The sequence below is a fragment of the Pezoporus occidentalis genome, unplaced genomic scaffold (genome assembly GCF_034315485.1).
Source record: "Pezoporus occidentalis ecotype Australia unplaced genomic scaffold, CSIRO_AGI_Poc_V1 ctg54, whole genome shotgun sequence".
Classification (NCBI taxonomy): Eukaryota; Metazoa; Chordata; class Aves; order Psittaciformes; family Psittacidae; genus Pezoporus; species Pezoporus occidentalis.
The window spans coordinates 1,097,591-1,116,223 of record NW_026915877.1 but is presented as its reverse complement, the minus strand read 5'-3'; the positions used below and the strand labels follow the sequence as shown (position 1 = coordinate 1,116,223).

The 18,633-nt window shown below is 36.3% G+C and overlaps 1 protein-coding gene and 1 long non-coding RNA gene across 7 annotated transcripts in view; one reads left to right on the top strand and one right to left on the bottom strand.

Annotated features, from left to right (window-relative positions):
- ARHGAP15 (Rho GTPase activating protein 15) overlaps positions 1 to 18,633 on the bottom strand; it is a 344,865-nt gene that overhangs the window by 54,730 nt on the left and 271,502 nt on the right. For all 6 annotated transcript variants that reach the window (XM_062637715.1, XM_062637716.1, XM_062637718.1 and 3 more), the window contains one exon: positions 9,688 to 9,822. In XM_062637715.1, the coding sequence (XP_062493699.1) occupies positions 9,688 to 9,822 (135 nt within the window). The remainder of the gene's footprint in view (positions 1 to 9,687; positions 9,823 to 18,633) is intronic.
- On the top strand, positions 8,222 to 10,675 carry LOC134173596 (uncharacterized). The gene is made up of 2 exons (XR_009968312.1): positions 8,222 to 8,619; positions 9,650 to 10,675. It is a non-coding gene; the product is annotated as an uncharacterized LOC134173596 (long non-coding RNA).

Sequence of the window (18,633 nt, the reverse complement as noted above, 5' to 3'; positions counted from 1 at the left end):
ACCTCACTTGGAGTATTGTGTGCAGTTCTGGTGTCCTCAACATAAAAAGGACATGGAACTGTTGGAACAAGTCCAGAGGAGGGCCACGAGGATGATCAGGGGACTGGAGCACCTCCCGTATGAAGATAGGTTGAGAAAGTTGGGACTGTTCAGCCTGGAGAAGTCTGCATGGAGATCTCATAGCAGCCTTCCAGTATCTCAAGGGGGCCTACAAGGATGCTGGAGAGGGACTCTTCACTGGGGACTGTAGTGATAGGACAAGGGGTAACGAGTTAAAACTTAAACAGGGGAAGTTTAGCTTGGATATAAGAAAGAAGTTCTTTACTGTGAGGGTGGTGAGGCACTGGAATGGGTTGCCCAAGGAGGTTGTGAATGCTCCATCCCTGGCGGTGTTCAAGGCCAGGTTGGACAGAGCCTTGGGTGTCATGGTTTACTGTGAGGTGTCCCTGCCCATGGCAGGGGTGTTGGAACTAGATGATCTTAAGGTCCTTTCCGACCCAAACTATTCTATGATTCTATGATTATAGGCTGCTTCTCCTCCTGTTATTACTTTCCCTGGGTGGAAGCTTCAGTCACAAGCCCAGTAAAATATTTTTCCTCTTGAACCTGGAGTGACAATTCTCACTTTGTCAAGAGCTCAGGATAAACTTCATGGAAAGTTCCTCTACCCCCTGCCTCCCTCAAGCACTCCAGGTTACAGAGATCTTGTCACAGTCACTAAAGAGCTCCTTCTCTCTCTTTTTCCTCCTCTTTTCTGCCCAGTATTGTTGCTTGGATTTCTCAGTTTCCCTTTCACCATTCTCTCCTGCTTGTTTTTCTACAAGTTTCTTTTATTCTAACCCACATATGAACTCTTAAGTTGGTTTCCTTCTTGCTTCTGCCCTTTCTTTCCTGCACAAACTGATTCTCTTAAAAACAGATGAAATTTAAATAACACAAATATACTATTTTCCATGCCCCAAAAGTAAGTGGAAGAGGAGCAAATCCATGCCTTTTAGTATTTGCAAGTTTTTGATTGCACACTCTGTCAACCCACAGCTGGCGTAAAGCTAACAGAGAGTTAACAGATCCTCAGTGATTGATCTGACTATCAGTTACAAATATAAACAGCTTTTTTTCAAATTGAAGTGAACCACACAATGTTTCCCAGACATTTTCACCAAGCATTCAATGACTCCTCCAGCTTTGCATAGACATTAATGCTCTGAGCACCTGTGTCCCATCGCAGGTAAGAGTGCAGAAAAAAAAATATTAGCCTTGCTAGTGATTGTGTAATTGAGGACAAGTCACGGTTTTGACATAATTCTGCCTAATGAGTGCTATTTGCAAGTCCTGGCTTCAAAGTACTATGCTGAACCTATCATGTACAGCTAAGTTCTTGAAAAAGGTTCTCACTGAGCAGATCACTGCAGATTTGTATCCAATAATTTATTGTGCAAGCATTAAACCATTCATATCACAAACACCTGTGCAAGCCAGTTGGCCTAGTCAATTCTTGTTTAACATTTAATTATGAATATAATTAGCATGAGTTAAGAGACAGGCCAGGCATCCGCAATAAAATTCCCACTGTGCTAAAAAAAATTATAACTATAATAACAAAAAAAACTAAGCCAGGGAAGAATACATCTCTCCTGTGCAAACTTTTACATGACAGCAAAATCCAAGTAGAAATTATTTTAAAACTTTTTCATTTTCTTTGATGATAACTGTAAAGCCTCCACCATGTTTATAAACCCAAATTATACATCTTTTTCTGTTCCTTTAATATTAAGGCAATTTTCACACTGGTAGAACCCTTTCACTGAGGTTCCTCAGATTCTTTTCCTTTCCTCAAAAAGGTAAATTAACTGATTCAACTGATTTCACTGGGACGTTGTGTTAAGCAAGGTTCACAAGGCAGAAAAAAAAATGGTTAAAATACTATTTCAGTGCACATCTATGAGTTTTATGAAGTTCCCTTTGTAGCCCAACATTTGTAGCCCGACAGAATTGTGTCCTAGCAGAACCTAGAATCAGGCTCCCTATGGACAGGTAGAACCTGGGCATCCTTCATAGAGCAAAGCCCCACAGAGGAACTAAATCGTCATGTGCAGATTTTCTTTTCATTTCCTTTTCAACAACTTAATTAAAACTTTCTAAAAAGAAAAATAACAAAACAACCCTAGGAAGAGATGTTTTACTCACTAATTTTCTTTCCAATGGCCTTTCTTTCTTAACATGTTGGGCTATTTTTCACCTCAAAAGAAAAAACTCTGTTCATAGACATGTCCTCCAATTTTTTTTTTTTTTTTTTCATAAAACAGTTGCTTCCAAACCTGGAAAGATCTATTTTGAAATGCTGTGGAGCAGAAAGAGTTTGCAACTGTGAAGGGAAGGTCATTGAAAGAGAACTAGGAGGTTACTGGGGCATATTGTTCCTTGACACCTCCTGGGACCAGGAAAACTGGAATGAACCTCTTTAGTTACCAGTTTGCTTCTAGTACAAATATGACAGCCTCCATATACATGTTCAGTGGAGTTCTTCTTTACTAATGGCTCAAATATGAGTGGAGACTGTACTATGTAATAGGGTAGCTTACAGCTGGGAATGTTATGGCTAAAGTATATTTGTAGCCAGGTTGTACTTGTTCTACTTTTCTTGTGGAATATAGTTATTCAGTTTAAACTCTCATCTATTTTATTTTATTTTTTTCTTATTGGTTTCACTAAGGAGGAGCATAGGATCACCCTTTGCCTGTATTTTGTTAACATCCACAGATTAGAAGCCTTCGCTTCTAGCCTCTGGAAGCCATATATCATCTAAACATCTCTTCTAAAAATGTGAGGTTTTTTCTTCCCATTACAATATCAGTTAATAATTCTAGAATCAGAATTTCACACAACTTTTCAGATAAGGTTTCAAAAAGCTGGATTTAACAGTACTCCGTTTCCACTGAAAATACCTAGTACTACTTCTTGAATTTCTATTGTTATTTTTAGTGTTGTTTTTCCTGGAAGAATACATGCATCTACAGATACACCGTAACATATTAATATATTTATATGGATAAATATATCTGAGATTATGCTACCCACAAAATCACTCTTTTTTTTTTTTTTTGAAATATGTTAGAGAGTTGTACCTCTGCTTTTGAATACTACTTGTTTCCACACATTTTTTGTTCTGTTCACATTACTTAATGGATTTCTACTGCTTTCTGATATTTAGATTTGGTCAAAAAGGTACTAATTACAATTTATTATGTGAGATATATTGTAGTGACCTTGGACTTGTTTACAAATCAAAATGTTCACATGAAATCAAGACTTTCTGATGCCATGCCAACCCCCAGAACTTCCTTGGACAAGTAAATGGAGGATAGGAAAGCAATTTCAATAGGAGGCTCGCCAACTGTGAATCTGAAGGCAGTTTGATTAGGACTCGAAGCCTACAGATTGAGATTATGACAGAAATTTGCATAATGCCAGAGACTGATAAGATTTGGTTTCTCAGGAACCTATTACATGATGATGTTAAGAGACTGTCATGGATTTCTTACAGTGCAATATGCTGACTTGTCTTTCCAAGACAAGTTGGCCTTGAGCCTTGTTCTTTGTAAGCCTTGAGTGAGGTTTCTTTAGAAGTCTTTTGAAAATCTCTTTAGACATCTTTTGTAACTTTCCACCAAGATGATACAAGGATGTTATGACTGTCAGAATAAATGAATGTATTTACTTCCTTTCTGTTTCCCAGCTACTATTTTCATAACACTGCATAGTAGTTCAGAGCAGGTCCTCGCTAAGCTATGTTTTCAACCAGTGTGGCTCTGTTCTTCAAGCGTGATTATGTATTGATGACTAGATTTATTTCCTCCTGACACAGTTTTTTGGGGTGGTTTTCTTTTCCCCTGATTTTCGTGCAGACAGCTTCTGTTCAAACCCTTCAAAAGTTGCATTGTTCAGTGCAAAATTTTCTATGGCCTGCTGAAGACCAAAGCCTGATCACTGCCCAGATAGATGTGAATTTCTGCAACATGTTGTCTCAAGCCACACAGGCAGCAAGTTCTTGGGGGACCTCTCTGAAGCAGGACTAGAGGCTAGGCTCCGAGAAAACCTATATTACTGATGCCATACATCCGGGAGATAAAGACAACTGACCAACATGGAAAGGACTGACAACTACTGATGGCACTAAATTTGTGGGTATAAACAAAGTCTGTCATTCTTATGAAAGAAGAGTTTATTGATCTGCTGTGTTATCATCATAGATTTTGTCAGACAAGACCCGTAAAGACCAGTACCTTATACCAGCAAAACTGTAATAATTTTTTTAGTCTAATATCTTTCAATAACCTAAAAAGTTATAAAGCTCTATCATATGTAAGATGCTAAAAAAACATTTTCAGTTCCCATGTAGTAGGGCAGCAAGTAACATTTTAGGATTGATAGAAAAGAGATTATAAATTCTGCTTAGCATGCACCAGGAGATCCTAAATGATATATTGAAAGAATATGTGTGAAATCATTTGAAAAAAGTGTTAACGGTCTATCAGAGCAATAAAAAAAAAAAGTCCAGATCTTGATAAAAAAAACCCAAATGATATGGGAATCTAACGTGGACCTTAGCTAGTGTCTATGTACCACTGTAATTCTGAAAAAGCTTATTCAGCTGTCATCTGTCTCTGAGGGTGTATGTTAATTAGATGATGCTCTTGTGGCCCTCAAAGAACTTTAGATGCCTATGGCTTTACTTCTCCCTATGCAGAGGAATGTTTATTTTTCTGGCAGAGCTGAAAAGCTTGTGCTCTAGAAATGGGGGATTACTTTGCCTAAGTGTCTGGTCAGGCTTGACCATTGGGGGGACTGCCAGGACCTAAGCCATACACGCTAACTAGATCTGGTACTCGACATACACTGCTCCTTCTCTAGGGACTTGGTGGCTGATGTGGATTCCATGTTTTCTGTTTCTTATGCTGAGGCCTGTAGTATCTCATATAAGGCTGTGGATTCCACCTGAATGCCCACAAGACAGATTTTCCAACTTTATGTTTTTATCAATCTCACTTCTGTATTCATCTGCTTTAAGTGGGAAACCCATGGCAGTAACAGATACCTTCATTCAGAAAACTGTCTGCAAAACAATTATAATTCTGGAAAAATTTTCTATTTAGAGTATATATGTGTATATGTGTGCATTTAAAAAAATAAATCATTTATCTACAGTATTTATATGACACATATTACATTCATATTAGAGATAACTGAAACAAAGGCATAATCACTAGACCTCATTGAAAAAATCTTTCCAATGTAGTAATCTTTCCAACCTGCGGCAGAGAAAATCAAAGACCTGAACTCAAGCCTTCCAAACCAGAGACAGATGTTACAGTTTTGGGAACAGGGTGGAATTTTCCTTTGTGGAATATCAGTGGGGATTTTTTGTAGCTGTAGTTAGACAGATGCATTGTCTGTAGAAATTCATAGTCTATACAGCTTTCTGCAGCTGAAAAAATCTGGAAGGACCAGTCTGTATTTGAATATTCCCTATTTTGTGGATATCAGCCATAATTGCACTGAAGACTGTAGTAGATGTCCTGGTTTTAGCTGTAACAGTTATTTTCCTTCCTAGTAGCTGATACAGTGCTGTGTTTTGGCTTTAGTCTGAGAACACTGCTGATAACCATTAAACCATTGGTTTATTTGTAGCTAAGTAGTGCTTACTCTGATTGACTTTTCTGTCTCTTACTCTCTGCCACTGAGGAGGGGCAGGGAAAGCCAGGAGGAAGCAGAGACAGGACACCTGACCCAAACTGGCCAAAGGGGTATTCTATATCACAGTACTTCATGCCCAGGATATAAACTGCGGGGAGTTGCCTGGAAGGAACTGGTCACGGCCTGGGTCAGGCTGGGCATTGGTCATTGGGTGGTGAACAATTGTATTGTGCATCATATTCTTTAGTTTTATATTCCTTTTTAGTTTTATATTCTCTCCCCTTGTTATTTCCCATATCATTATTGTTACTAGTAGTAGTAGCTTTATATTCACGTATTAAACTGTTCTTTTCTCAACTCGTGGGGTTTATATTCTTTCAATTCTCCTCTTCATCCCACCCAGAGGGGGGAATAGAGGAGGGTGGGTGAGAGCAGCTGCATGGTTCTGAGTTACCAGCTGGGCTTAAACCATGACAGTAGAACAATTTCTTTTTTTTTCTATGCCTTCTGTCTGAGGCCTTTCAAGAAATCTAATTCAATTAAAACAAAAATTTATAATCAACTAACAGATTTAACTTCTAATATTTCTTAACAGATTTTGGGTGTAGATTTTTTTGTTTCAGTGGCTGAAGTTTTGGCATAAGTTTGTATGGCCATGGGGGTTGAATGGCAGTTAAATAAATTGATTAAGTGCTTCAGTTATTGGCACTTCTACCACCTTACTCACATGAAGCACAATCTTACTTGCAGACAATCTGTTGAACCACGTCTGTTGATCTTTCAGAAAATCAATAGAACTATTTGCGGTGCTAAGTAATTTAAGTGTGGCTGAACCTGACTTCATAGCAGCATTTGGGCCCAATTTAGAAGTGCATATTTCATCCAAAATACCACAAAATGGCTTGCCAGTAATATAATACACAAAGCCCTTGAAAAATACTGCTTCCCAAATCCTAAAGAAACAAAATAAGTATTAGGTCAGAGGTCTTGTGGCCTATCCATTTATTCCATTATAAATTCTCTGATATAAGCTATATGAGCAGTAATTATCCAGCTTCAGATTGGCAAACAGAATTCTGAGATTCTAGAATGCCCTGAATTATCTTCTAATATTCTAGTCATATCTAAATTGTTCTAATATTATGTCCATATGCAAAGTTATTGAAGGTGGAGAGCAAGCACTTTGCCTAATACACAGTACTGTAAAATTTTGTTTCCATGAACATAATAAAGGTGTGAATTAAAATGGCATTGTCTAGGAAAAGTAATACTAATGTTGCTATAGAATTTTTCTCATAACTTTTAAAATGACATCAACATAAGGAGTCCATGGCACCTCCTGGGTACCCATTCCTCCTGAAACTTGCAGCTAAATGACTAAATCCCAAAGAAATATTATTGGTAACTTGTTACTACCTACTACAGAAAAGTTTTTAGACCACTTTATCTTATTTACCAAATGTATTACTCTGATTAAGGGATGTTCAGTGCTGGACAAAGGATATAATCATCATGGCAGTGTGGGATTGTGTCCTAATTACTTTTTTCCTAGCCATCATCAGGTTGGTTTATTTATGGCATTATTAAACATTCCTAACTGTACTGCCCTCCCATGCCCTGCATGCTAATAATTCCCTTTTTTGAGGACAGACGTACAGCAGCCTATTTTTCTCATCATCCTGAAGAAATTTTCTAGCAGCTCACTGCTGACCAGGCAGAGGAGCTAGCACAAAGTGGCCAACAAATCAGCTGCAATGGAAATGATATTGAAGAAAAGAGAGTTTTTATTTTGCCTCAGGACTATTAAGAGAGCTCCACAAAACCTGAAAACACCCAATTGTTCTTTATAGACTTTTTTTTAAAGTAGAGTTGGCAAGAATACAGATTTGTAGATACTGTGGCAGTAAAGGCCAAATAAAGAGAAGATTGATTGGAAATCGTAGATTAATTTAGACAGTTGGATTAGGTAGAAATCACCCTGATGTGCAGTAAAGCAAGCAACAAGAATTAGGGTTTTGAAATAGTGTGAACCATGTTTTAAGAGTGCTAGCATTCCTTCCTAGGAATAAACTGTCTTAAAATCCCTCTATAAATGACTGTTCATTAGCTTATCAATGTGCATAATGGCTCTCAAAATCATAAGAATTAATAATAATTCAAATAGGAAAAAAGGGACATTAATTTCTCATTCATGAATATTAACATTTTAGTAGACAGTCTCTTCCTGACAATCTTTCAAACTCTTAATTTTCAAGTCTGTTGTTACTGTTTACCTGTTATTTGTACTATCAAAAACCTCTCCACTGGGCCACCAAAGGTTTTTCAAATCACGCTGACTTGGACATTAGTAGAGAAGGTGAGAGCAGAAGACAACACCAAGTATGGGATCATGGTGCCCTGATAACATTCTTCAGAATACAATCATGTTTGCTCAGCCAAAGCATTCACCAAAGAGCAATGGAAATTTATGGAAAGGGCAATGAAAATAAGGGAAGGAGGACTATATTTAGCCCCAGAAGACCAGTATGATGGTAGATTATCCGGAAGAGAAAGTGACAATGGCAGAAGGTAGGTACTAAACATTCAACTGCAGAATAAGGTGCATAAGAAGAGACATGAATGGCATGCTATGCTGTGCCCCATGAACTGTCTGCATCCACTTAAGGCACTGTGTCCTGCTCTTTCCAACAGGACATAGCAGGTGGATGGAGAACCACCCAAAGGGCATGTTCAAGTTCTGGTGCTTCAATAAGCATCTTATTGCAGTGCATCACAGGAACTGAAGGTGAACATTTAAGAAATCCTTTGCAGTTTTTCACCTTTTAGCACTGCTGGGGTTCCACAATCAGAACTAGAGAGTTGATGTTCTCCACCTAGTTTCCTTTGAAAGAAGAAGAAAGTGAGCTACCAAGAGTAAACTTTCATGTAATGCATTTCTTTACCTTGTGCATTTAATAACACTGCATCTTTAAATAACCCAGAAGGGAAAGATCTTGTGAGATGTGTTTAACCTCGTTATATGTGATGCTCGGTCTGGAAAAGCTTTAGTTGAACTAAAGGCTCTTATGAATATAGAATCAAAGTGAGCTGTACATTAAGAGTTTCGTATTCTCTGACAGCTGCGCATGTGCACACACATCTCTCAGTAACAGTAATGGCAAATATGCATGCCCGTCATTCAGAAAACAGATCTCTAAGTACTTTATTTGGTTTGTTTTCTTCCTAGAGATTTTTCTATTTTGGATCTTTAATTAATCTCCTACTAGGCTTTTTCACTTTAAGCTATCCTTCTTCTTCCCCCCCCCCCCCCCCCCCGCCTCCTTTTTCCAAAAGAAGTAAACCCCCAAATCACTCTTTTTTAGTAAAGCTTTTCCAAGCTGATAATTTTACAGAATACACCTACGTATATTAAATACAGAGACAGTTTACAGCACACAAAACTCAGAGACATGTAACAGAATAAATGCCTTGGACTTTGAAAATGCTTCTGATGCTTGCCAACTTAAAAAAAAAAAAAGCAAAGATAGATATGAAAATAAGAACATGAATGTTTTTGCATTCTTTTTGTGATCACTGTAAGGCAAGAGTCTGCAAACTTGTGGAACAAAACACATACATTTCATTCTGATTAGTATAAAGACAGCAACTTCTAACATGATTCACAATTAGTCTCTCTCATGTTTGGGGATATATGGATTATCAGCCTAGCACATTTTGAATGCATACACATTTTAATTCCTTTCCTAAACCATTTTAGATGCTACCATTAAATCGCATATACAAAATTTATAGATCACTAATTTGGTATTTTTTTACTGCTTAAATAACTAAAAGCTGCCTGAGATAAAAGGCAGTTAAAACCAATAAAAAGACAGGATTGTGAATAACGGAAGGTGAGTCAGAACTGAGATGCCTCTGTTCTATTTTTAAGTTTATTATTATTTTTATATAATAGGCTATTTCACTAGCATCTACTGTATCTGATGTACTTACTTATCGCCTCCACAAACTGTTCAAAGAAGCAATATGGGAACAGCGGCTCAGGCAGCTCTCTGAAAAACATCTTGAGTGCTCCGGTGACAACGTGGATGTCCTCCCACTGGCTGTCGTCCAAATTCAGCTTCTCTTCTGGGAAAACACGAGGAGAAATGGAACAACTGGTTTTAATGAAACAATTACAAGACACTAATTATTATGTTAATGTTTGCCTACTATCATCAGCAACCGTTAACAGCCTTCTGCACCTAGAGGTTTGGTGCTGTGCATGTTTTTTTTTTCCCTTTTTTTTTTTTTTTGTAGGAAGAGAACATTTTCAATGGAATACCATCTGTAGGAATGCAGCTAACAAAAAACAAGAGACACAAAGAGACAGTACCATTGACACAGTATGTCAGATACATTTATTCCCATAATGCATCAGTATGAAAATTAGCATCACAGCTCAACATGATTCAAAGCTATTGGTTTTGAGGCCGAGGGGCTAAGAGTTGCCAACGATGGACGGCTCAAGGGACCGGCCTAAAGGCCTTGCTGAGCCAACAGGAGACATATGCTAAACATGGCAATAGAAAATGAGTTATTGCTTTACATGTGTTAGCCTTGCTATGTACAAGGGAATAATGGGTAACGCTTTTCTCCTTTTTTGCCTGAATGTAATGTCAGTAAGGAATAGAGTACTGTGAGAGAAAGGATATTAATTCCTTCTTACTGCTTTAAATATATTTTGTTTGGTTTTCATCTCTGGGAGGAAGATTTGCCCAGCAACAATATTAGACAGACCCCTGTTGGCCTACCTAGGCTATGCAAAGCTGTCAAAAATGATAACGCACTAAAGACAAACCACAAGTGCTTACAAAACTGTTTTGCAAACAAAAAAGCATTTTCTTTTGAAGCTTGACTGAGCTAAAGAATTTAAATATAAAAGAAACTAAATCCTAAAATAGAGTTTCTAATAAAAATAAAACAAGATTGGATGATTATTGTATTTCTTTTCGTTTTGTTTTTTTCTTTTTAATTCTGGTGGTGTGATACTGTTAGAATATAATAAACAGTGAGATCATAATCCATATAAAACTCTAGGAAAGTACAAATCCTTATTAGTCCAAGCCAACATGGCACACACTTTCTCCAAGTTCTGTTGCTCCAGAACTGGAGTTTGCTTTTTTCGCATGTGCTATGAATCTCTTTTTAAGAAAATTTCAGTGTGAATGCAACTTGGGGAGCAATTATAAAAACTACTGAAAAAAAATAATTTGAAGCAACATGATCCTGTAATGTTTCACTAAATGTCACTGAAATTTCACGTTTACCAATTCAGTTTGCTTCAAGAACAGCACCTTTACGGAAATGTTGTTAAACAAAATGGTAAAAGTATTTGAGACACATGGACACCCACAACTCCTGATAGTTGGTACTTTAATGCAATAGTTTTCTCACTATGGAGTTTAATTTTGGACAGAAAATCTTATTCACAATGAAGTCATCTTTAAATTTTTATGTAATAAATATTATGAAATGCTTTTAAATTTCTGGATTCAGGAAATGTATACTAATAAAGGATTGCACCCAATTTCTTAACTTGGAGTAATGTGAGACAAAGCTGCAACAAAGGCAGACTTGTGCATATCAGTTAGCTGTCTTTCTTGCTTCTTTGGTTTCAAGCTTCTTCTTTTTTTTTTTTATTGAATTACCTCAATCATAAAAATAATGATTTGATCTCAAATGAGTTACCAGAGGGGATCTTCTTTAGACTCTAAGATCATATTTGATTGATCGTATTTCAACAATTAGCCTTTTATTTTGCCACACGCTATTGAACTAGATCGACAGCATCTTAGCAGGACAGCTTTAAACAGTCAACTGTTAACAATAGCATCAAAAAGAGAGACCTGATGGGGTTTACTGTCACTTTAAAGAACAGGGTGGGTTTTCACATTGTTGAAATCTGTCAGATATTTTGAAATGTCCCTCTCACTATGGTGCCACACCCCCTGTGTGCCCTTATAATAAAATTGGTTTTACTCCTGATTAAATCATTTTCTCCCTACCCACTACCATACTTCTCATAATGGACCTGTGTGCTCTACAGCTGGTGTTCTTCCCATGGTACCAATTCTTACTTTATCTTTTAAGCACTTCGCTGCTAAGATCTCATGCAGAGTGCTTATGTTTTGTTAAGAGCTTCATTCTTAGAGAAATAGCTTAACACATGTTCTAAAAATGTTGTACAACTTATTGCTTAAAACACATTTAGAAAATGTATAAGTACTGTAGCTTTGGCACAGAACTTTAAGTAGAAACCTTAAAAAAACCCAACTTGTTTTTTCCATGCATTTGTCTTAAATGTCTAAAGTGGAATGCTTGACTTCCAAGGCTTTATAGAGACTTATCTTACCAGATTTTTGCACCATTTCCAGCTCTTCAAGGAAACGTGTTAGGAATGTATCATCGTGAAAGCAAAGGGTGTCAATTTTCCCTCTAGCAATAAGAGAGATTTTAAAAATGTTTGCTAGAAGGAACAAATGCCAAGAAAAAAAAAATTAAAAAGAAAATAGAAGTACATTCAGTTAAGAGTCATGTTTGGTTCCCACTGGTTGGAATTGCTCACATACCATGGCGATAGGGCCATAAACAAACACACACATGCATTTCAGGCTAGGTTTAAGGGGAGGACCTGACTTTTTGGCTTTACACAGACATATTTTTTTATTGGGGTGTTTTGCTTACATAAAGATTAAGTCCCAAATCTGGTATTTAAACTTGACAGTCAAGGACTGCTTTCAGTCACGAGATACTGTATCTGGGAAGATGCTGAAAATCTCACAGTCCTAAAAATTTGCTTTAACTTGTCAGTAGTGTTTGATTAGCTCAACCATCACTGCCAGTTGATATCATATATCTTAGATACAGACACAAAATATGCCCAGAAAATCCCATGAAATTTATGCTAATACTCGAGCTGATAATGTAAAGACCACATTAAGAAAAAAAGAAAAATAAAATAGTGCTGACACTTGTCAAAGTTATTAATTAAAAAAATCAATATACAATACATTTGTGAAGGGAATGTGTGTGCTATTATTCTTAGCAAATCAGTCTTTTCAGCAATATGCATTTTTAGTGGTACTCACAATGTCTGCAATAGAATGAAAGAGGAGTTCAGCTTTGGTTTAAGCATACCATCATAAAGTTTATCCTTGTTCAAAAAGGAATGGAAAGATCAGAGAAAGACAAAAAAAAAAAAAAAAAGCAAAGAAAATATGAAAATTGACTTAGGCAGTACAGAGAACTCAGTTTTGAAGGAAAATGGATGCTGTTCCTCTAAGCACATGCCCTGCCTGTTGTGTAGACTAATCTCTAGGAACAAAATAGAGTCATTTGAGAGCACTCCTTGTTCAATTTTCTTCTAAGATAATTTATACAAGTACTTTCCCAGTTATAAACTGTCTTTTGCCCATGCTACCATTAAATCCCAGAGCACCACGTTCAGAAATCCTACTTCACTTTGGCTATTATATATTTCTGCATCCTCTGAGTGACCCTAAATAACATGGAAAACAATTCTTGCAAACACAACTAAAACTGGGTCTGCTATGGAGATTGTGCCCTCAAAAAGCTGTCTAAAGACCTCGGTGAGATGTGTCTTTGATGCCTTGAAAACTTTCAGGGATGTGGCTGCTTCTCTGGGCAACCTGTGCCAGTGCCTCACCACCCTCACAGAGAATTTCTTTCTACTATGCAATCCAAATGTCCTCTGTTTCAGCTTAAAGCCAAATGTAATTTGTACACTAAAAGGTATGTGTGTTCGATAGAAGTACCTCCATTTCAAAAGCCACACCTTCTCTCATCACTAGAGCAGAGATATCGCAGCCCTCCTGGGGCAAACAGATCCTTTCAAAGTGGTCATACTCAATTGAGAGCAGTAACAGAGCACAGACATGTCTGGAGACATGACAGCAATGGGATGCTGTGAGGTGGTGAAGGCTTTTGCTCATCATATGACACGGAGCTTACCCCTTGGCAATGCGGCACATGATGTTTAGCTTTCTCCACTGCCAGCAAATCCTGTCCTGACGTTGCGTTTTATATACACACTCCAAAAAGCATGCAATACCTTGAACTGTACAGCAGAAGCCTCAACCCGTGTAAATCTATAGTTTACTCATTCAGTCAGATTTTTGTGAGTTCTCTCCTAGCTAAACAATTATTCTTCCTCTCTCCCTTGCTAAGTTTGAAGGTCCACTGTCCTGCCTGCACAGTCCTTCACTTCCAAGAGTGTTTAAACAAAAAAAAGAAGTCAGATTAGCAAGTCATTAAATTTCATCTACAATGTATTTCTAAGTAGCTTCTGCTTAATCCATTCAATGTTACCATTGATGAATTATAAAGGATGTAACAGCAAAAGAAAGGTTGCATGCATTACCCCTTTACTAGAGGAACACATCATGCCATTTTAACAGATATTTTAAAACATGATGTTATAATGCCTGAGCATTTCTTCATTACTCAAATGCCCGTTTCCATGTAGCCTAGGCACAAATTACTTCAGAACTGGTACATCATGAAAGCATACAGAGTAGTTCAAAGGTTTAGAAATGTGGTCAGCTAGTGATGGCATTGCATTGGGAAATTTCTATGCTATTAGTTGTTGTTTGAAATTGGAAGCATAAACGTATATAATGGTACTGAAAGAAGAATACTTTTGGTAGCCTGAAATGGGTATCATCACTAAGATACTCATAATTGTCCACTGCCAATACCTGCGACAGGGTTAAATGACAGCAATATTAGTTTTGACTTGACACATTCTATCTTTTGGATTTGAAGCAATAATTACTGTAATTAGAATTACAAGTGCTTTTAAAATTCATTAAAGTTAGCTGAATCAACTGTTCTGTATGGAAAAAAGAGTGATTTTAAATATAGAATATTTCCCTTCAAAGTGCAGACGAAAGCTCCCTAAGAATAAATAAACTAGCTGTCTACAGATCAACATACTTCTGTAAGACTCACTCAGAGATGACTTGCTAAGAGTAGGAGCAGGTATATGTAGCCTGAGCATCTGAAACCTGCAGCACCAAGTCATTCCTTTGGGCTCAAAGAAATACTCAGATACCCCAAAGGGTTTAAAGAAAGGGGTAAGGGAAGAGGATGCAGGAATTCCTACCCAGCTTGTACCTGCCTGTGGTTTTGGAAGTTTCTCAGCCTCAGTTGAGGGCTTGGGAGATCTGCAACTAATAGAAATCAAATTGCTATGCTGAGTGAAAATTAAATTTGTCATACACTGATAAGATTCAGTCCTCTATCAAATTCTCTCTACTTAATTGTTGAAAAATAACTTCAGTTTCTTCCTAATAGTTAAAAAACATCTTGTTTTGTTTTGTTGTTTTTTTCTTTTTCTTTTTATTCTTCCCTCTTTACTCTGAAATAGACTAATGACCTTCTCATTTCTGTGTGCAAGCTAATGGATTTTATTCCATTTTCTAGGTGGATGTTAGTATTTTTGTTTCATATACCCAAGACTGCAGAACACAAACATCAAATACTTGCCTAGATCAGGAAATTGATTTTCATAATACATCTTAATATTCAAAGGCAAATGTCCATTCTGAATTCTACTTTTAGCTTGATCTTCCTCACGTAGCCATATGTTGTGTATACATACATAAGTCAAGGTAAATATTTCCCTTCCAACCTCAAATCTGTTATTATAATTTTTTATTGTGTAATTGCTCTCCAGTAAGCTTCTCTGCAATCTAATTTTAGAGGATTTTTCTTTTTTTAACTTTTGCCCATTTTTCTGATAAAATCCAGGTCTTTTATCAGAATTTTGTGTATCTGTGTCCACAAATTTATATTTTAAACAAATTGAAAGTTCTCAAGATACAATAGAGAGGATTCAAGCAATGAGTCTCTGTCCCATTTTCATAGTTCAAAAATATGTTCAGATTCATACTGTCTTAATTGTACTACTAACTCAGAATGCTTTAGGATTCTGTCATGTAGCTTTTCTGTTCTTCCCCTTCTAGCTGTTTCTAGCACTGCTTCTATTTCCATTCTTGTCAAAAGCCTTTTCATAGTCCAAAAATCTGTACACAATGTTTTGTAATATTTGGCAGACTTATCTGAAACCTAATTCACCGCCTTCTTGTGATTCATGGGTCATAAATTATTTCATATGTAATGTACTCCAAAGGGTGAAAAACTCTTTGTATTAAATTTCAACCAGACACTTTAAGGAAAATAAAAATGAAAGAAAAAAAATAAATTTTGAGACTCTCTGAATAGATCTGACCTCAATATATGGTCTAGCATGCTGTCTCCCACGAATGGTATCACAGTATCCTTTAGAAAATATGAGATTTCAACATGGTATAAGTGAAAATACTCCTGCCATAACGTGGGCTTGCTGTGGACAGCTTTGAAAGAATGGAGAAATACAAAATGTGTAGCACTGGATCAGACTGCTGATGCATTAAAACAGTCCTGTCTCCAGTGATTGATAAACTGAACGGGTCTCACCAAAACAATTCAAAAACCAAGAATACCACCCAATATTTACTTACTGCACATAGCCAAATTTGTTATTGGGAGTGACCCCAATAACAATAAGCTTGTGCCTCAGTGAGTGAGTTTCAATAATCAAAGGAAATAATTAACAAAACAAAAAAGGTCATTATGACTTCCTCTATGTAAATTACTTCCAAATGTAAATAGATCAAAGCTTAAGCTAAAATTAAGCAATTCCCCTACTCCACTTGCAATACAGAAAAGGAACATGCATATAGGAATTGTTTACAGTTGTAATGTTTATCAATATTAGTTTATAGTTTTATTAGAAAAATAGAAACTTAAACAATTTTCTACATATAATTCATATATTCAGTATATTTTTAACCCTATTTATTTTGATGAGACTGTTTACAAGAATAAAGATTACCCATACATGTAAATCTCTGTTCTCACACACCAGTTTGTAGAATATCCAGAGAACAAATTCTGTATTATTTTTTAATTATTATTATTTAATGAAAGGGCTCTTTGAAATACACCAGCTGAAAGAAGTATTCTTACATGAAATCAGGTATATACAAGCTCTGTCAAGGACAAAATATTTTATTTTATATGGAATTTATCTTTTGGTTCACTAAAGTCAAAATACTTCTGTTCATCAGAACTTTTATAAAGGACTGTTTCATAATATGAATCCATTTGGATTATCTGACCAAAGATAAGACTTCAATGGACTTACTATATCATTCACCACTGTAGCAGTGCCACAAAAGGGAATTACAATTAATTGGATTATGTTGGTCTCCACCCGCTGATTGTAGAAGAGAAAGTCTGAAACTATAACTATTTCAAACGGACCATATCTCTCATCAACCATGGGATTTGGGTTTTAATTTACCAATAAAGCTTAATTTCTTCTCTATATTCTCTTCTGGTTAGGAGGAGGTCATTTAGACACTTTATTCAAGTTTTCAAAAAGAAAGGACAGTTAAATAATTTCAAACTAGCATTTTAATATTTGCACCTTGATTTAGTCATTACTTAATTTTTCTATTAGTAATAAAGTGAGTTGCTTTGGAAAACACAGGCCAGAGAACCTAGGCCTGTGTTTGGGTCATAAGGATAACTCATGTTCCATCTCCCTTGGTTCAGTTCACAAAATTTTGGCTAAAATTGTTACCTAACATGATAATTTGCTATCAGCTATATGATCTGTGACACTATACAGAACAACAAATATCACCTCATGTCATGTAGATTCCTGCACAGGCACAAGGCAGTAAGTTTCAACAGACATGTCCCACATTAAATGTAGGCTCGTCTGTATTGAAAGTTACACTATGAAAGGCAAATGTGCAATTATAGATTTGATACATCCAAATAAATCATCAGCTTGGTAACTCATATTCTACAATGCAGATTAAATAATCCATTTTAATTAATGTGACTAGGATGCTAAACCCAACAATAATACTATTCTTATTCTAATATATATATGTTTTTGCTGATGGTTCTGTCTAAAAACTGTTAGGATTTTTCTTCACTAGCCTTACTGGAAGGTTATTTCAGTTATTTCAATGCCTAATTCATTCTAGTTACCAGACTAAAAAATTAAACTTTATACACTTTTAAAATAATTATTAATATCAGTAATGCTTCTTTGATTTTTTTTTTCAAACTTTCGCATTAACTCTAAGAAATAAAGTCCTCAGTCAACTTACTTCAAAACCATGTTGCTTAATTCTGATTTGCATTACTTTTTGCTAATATCTGAAGCTCTAATTCCATTCCCTAGATATTAGCGGGACTAGCTATGCTGTTAAAGATAGGAATGCTTCTAAGTGCTTACTGAATCAGGGCATATGAGATGATAATTGTGTGTTTAAAACAAAACTTTAAACAGGAGGGGATTATATAAGTCGCTAAACCAAATATATCTTCAAGTGCACTAAAGGACTTCCAAAGGTTAAAGAAATGTCTTTTGCAAATATTAGTGCTAATAATAACATGAATTTTCAAATATTTTTATGCATTTTGAGAATCACATGAACAGGTAAGATTTTTGGTAAGCACTCTTTTTTTCACACAAATTCCTTAACTTCAGATCTGCGTCTGCTATGAAGACATACCGGCTGAGAATCAGATGCTGGTGTATGCCCTGATCCAGGCATGGGTTAGCCTGCATATTTTAGCTTCTGTTGCATAGTGCCTGCCTTGAAATTTTTGTGACAATGAAAATAGCTTTTGTTTCAGAAATATGAGGCTTTTGAAAATATGGAAGCCCTAACTCTATGATTAAACCTGTGTTCATGAAATACGTGTAATTGCCTGACTGGTGGAATTAAGAGCTGAGTACACAGAAACATTTGAGACCTTGCCTAGGTCTTTTTAACCAAAAGACTAACATTTCAAGGTCAGTGTGGGCTT